This window comes from Giraffa tippelskirchi, chromosome X (genome assembly GCF_054371585.1).
Source record: "Giraffa tippelskirchi isolate mGirTip1 chromosome X, T2T-mGirTip1v1.2.pri, whole genome shotgun sequence".
NCBI lineage: Eukaryota > Metazoa > Chordata > Mammalia > Artiodactyla > Giraffidae > Giraffa > Giraffa tippelskirchi.
The window spans coordinates 13,717,950-13,720,891 of NC_137289.1; the positions used below are offsets into that span (position 1 = coordinate 13,717,950).

General features: G+C 65.8%; 1 protein-coding gene across 2 annotated transcripts; it reads left to right on the plus strand.

The window, feature by feature from the left end:
* The first annotated feature begins 433 nt into the window (after nucleotides 1-433).
* Nucleotides 434-1,786, plus strand: SOX3 (SRY-box transcription factor 3). Of its 2 annotated transcripts, XM_081566359.1 has the most exons (2): nucleotides 659-713; nucleotides 816-1,786. In XM_081566359.1, exons 1-2 carry the CDS (start codon nucleotides 659-661, stop codon nucleotides 1,784-1,786), a joined length of 1,026 nt encoding a protein of 341 aa, XP_081422485.1. The 2 variants fall into 2 exon arrangements, with proteins under 2 accessions (XP_081422484.1, XP_081422485.1); XM_081566358.1 differs by having other exon boundaries at nucleotides 434-1,786.
* The last annotated feature ends 1,156 nt before the right edge of the window (nucleotides 1,787-2,942 follow it).

Sequence of the window (2,942 nt, forward strand, 5' to 3'; positions counted from 1 at the left end):
GCCCTGGGACCAGACGCCCCCCGACCTTGACAAAGTTGTTTTTGGAACCCCGTGGGCGCCCCCCTGCCCCCTCCCTCCAAACCGGCTCGCGCCGCCCTCCCCCCTCAGTCACCTCCTCGAGTTTCGTTCTTTCAAACTTTTTCAGACCCTAATTGGTGGTCTCTGAGCGGCTGTCCGGGACTCCCGCCTCCTGAATAACTCTCATCACGTCACCAGGCCCCAGAGAGGCGTTGGGGTGAACGAAAGGACTCCCCGAACTTTTTTTTTTTTTCCAGCCTGGCCGAACAAGGGCTCCGTGATGATTGGCCAGGGCGCATCACTGCAAGCCTGTCAATCACCGGGCCTCCTGGTGGCGAGGGGCGGACCGAGCCCCCACCCCGGGGGATCCGAGCAGGTATATAAGTGGCCCGGCGAGCGCCCGACCAGACTGCGAATGCGACCTGCCCGAGACCACGCATCACGTGCCAGCAGCCTGCTGGATCCCGCTGACTTGGCGCGGACCACTGCGGCCAGCCTGCCCTTCCCGTCCGACCCGCGGGCCCAGCGGCCCCCAAGCGCCTCTCCGACGGAGTCCCCGGGCCTTTTCACCGTGGCCGCTCCAGCGCCAGGAGCGCCTTCTCCTCCCGCCACCCTGGCGCACCTTCTTCCCGCCCCGGCCATGTACAGCCTGCTGGAGACTGAACTCAAGAACCCCGTGGGGCCACCCACCCCAGCGGCAGGCGCCGGCGGCCCGGCAGCCCCTGGCGGCGCAGGCAAGAATAGTGCGAACGCCGGCGGCGGCGCGAACGCAGGCGGCGGCAGCAGCGGGGGCGCGAGCGGTGGGGGGGGCGGCGGCGGGGGCGGGGGCGGCGGCGGCGGGGGCAGCGATCAGGACCGCGTGAAGCGGCCCATGAACGCCTTCATGGTGTGGTCCCGCGGGCAGCGGCGCAAGATGGCCTTGGAGAACCCCAAGATGCACAACTCCGAGATCAGCAAGCGCTTGGGCGCCGACTGGAAACTGCTGACGGACGCCGAGAAGCGGCCGTTCATCGACGAGGCCAAGCGGCTGCGCGCGGTGCACATGAAAGAGTACCCGGACTACAAGTACCGGCCGCGCCGCAAGACCAAGACGCTACTCAAGAAGGACAAGTACTCCCTGCCCGGCGGCCTGCTGCCCCCCGGCGCCGCGGCCGCCGCCGCTGCCGCGGCCGCCGCGGCGGCCGCCAGCAGCCCGGTGGGCGTGGGCCAGCGCCTGGACACGTACACACACGTGAACGGCTGGGCCAACGGCGCGTACTCGCTGGTGCCGGAGCAGCTGGGCTACGCGCCGCCCGCGACCATGAGCAGCCCGCCGCCGCCACCCGCGCTGCCGCAGATGCACCGCTACGACATGACCGGCCTGCAGTACAGCCCCATGATGCCGCCCGGGGCCCAGAGCTACATGAACGCCGCGGCCGCCGCGGCCGCCGCCTCGGGCTACGGAAGCATGGCGCCCTCCGCCGCCGCCGCCGCGGCCGCCGCCTATGGGCAACAACCCGCGGCCGCCGCCGCCGCCGCCATGAGCCTGGGCCCCATGGGCACGGTGATGAAGACGGAGCCCAGCTCGCCGCAGCCCGCCATCGCATCGCACTCGCAGCGCGCGTGCCTCGGCGACCTGCGCGACATGATCAGCATGTACCTGCCGCCCAGCGGGGACGCGGCGGACGCCGCCTCGCCGCTGCCGGGCGGCCGCCTGCACAGCGTGCACCAGCACTACCAGGGCGCCGGGACTGCCGTCAACGGCACGGTGCCGCTGACCCACATCTGAGCGCCCGCCGCCGCTCGCCGCCACTCCGCCCCACCCCGCCCCTGCACCCCCGAGTGGGGGCACCTTGTTGTTTAGCTTTGCTTGCCTGGGACTGTTGCCTTGTACCGATGATGGGGAGGACGGAAAGTTTGGCTGTTGCTGTCGGGGTTTGTACAAAAGCAGAAAGGAGTCCGGAGCGGCGGAAATGGGACTTTCTCGAGCTCGCCGGCCCCTCGCCGCCTTCCCTCCCTTCCCCTTCTGTAGGCTGGGAATCCGCTGTGTTGTTTGCCAAGAAAAAGCCGCCCCCCACCTCCTCCTCCTCCTCCTCCCGGGTTCCTGGGTTTTTCTGTTGCGTTTGAAAATGTTGTCTCATTAGTTTGCTGTTAGGCGAGGAGTGAGTGAATGGGACAAACGGACTCGGGTGAGGCTGGCCTGAGAACTGCAACGCCTCCTCCCCCAGTCGCGTTGCATCTGTTTTCCTCGTGGGCTCGGGGGGGGGGGGAGATCTGACCGCCGCGGCGCGGCAGCCAAGGCCGATGTTAATTTATAGCCAGGTGTGCGTATGTCTCCCGCCTCGCCGCCCCTGGCCACGGGACAGCTTTCTGTCCAGTCCGCATTTAAGCTGTTGAGTTGGTGATTTCTGCCGTGATCTGTTTGATATTTCGTCGCGCTAATGTATGTGGATTTCGTTTGGGTGGTAGGGCTAAGGGGCTATTTTGTTTCAGGGTTTTCAAGGTTTTACTCAGTTCCTAAATGAGAGATCAATAAATTTTATAACCAACATAATGGAGTCCTGGTAATTTTGCGGGCCTGAAACTTTAGGTGCGGGTTAGGGAGGGAACCAGTCCTCGGTACTGCGACCGTGGTCCGGTCCCGGGGCCGGGGGTGAGGCGCCTGGGGGGAGACGAGCGTGACCTGGAACGGTTTCCTCCGTAACTACTGGTGATCGCAAACACGGCGTCTCCCGGTATTTTCAACTGAAACTCCAAGGAGAAAGCGATTTGTCTTTCCGGGAGCGAGCACACTCAGGCGGAGGCTAGCACCCCGCGGCCACGCACTTGTTGATCGCGGCGGCGGCGGCGGCCACGGAAACTGGCCTTGAAAGGGGGCACATTTACCTTTGTGCACTGGGGCGGGAAAACACTCGAGCCAAGTCGAACAATTTACAAAACGAAAA

What these genes read in the sequence shown, in the direction of transcription:
- SOX3 (XM_081566358.1), top strand. Translation starts at nt 434, where the DNA reads ATGCGACCTGCCCGAGACCACGCATCACGTGCCAGCAGCCTGCTGGAT.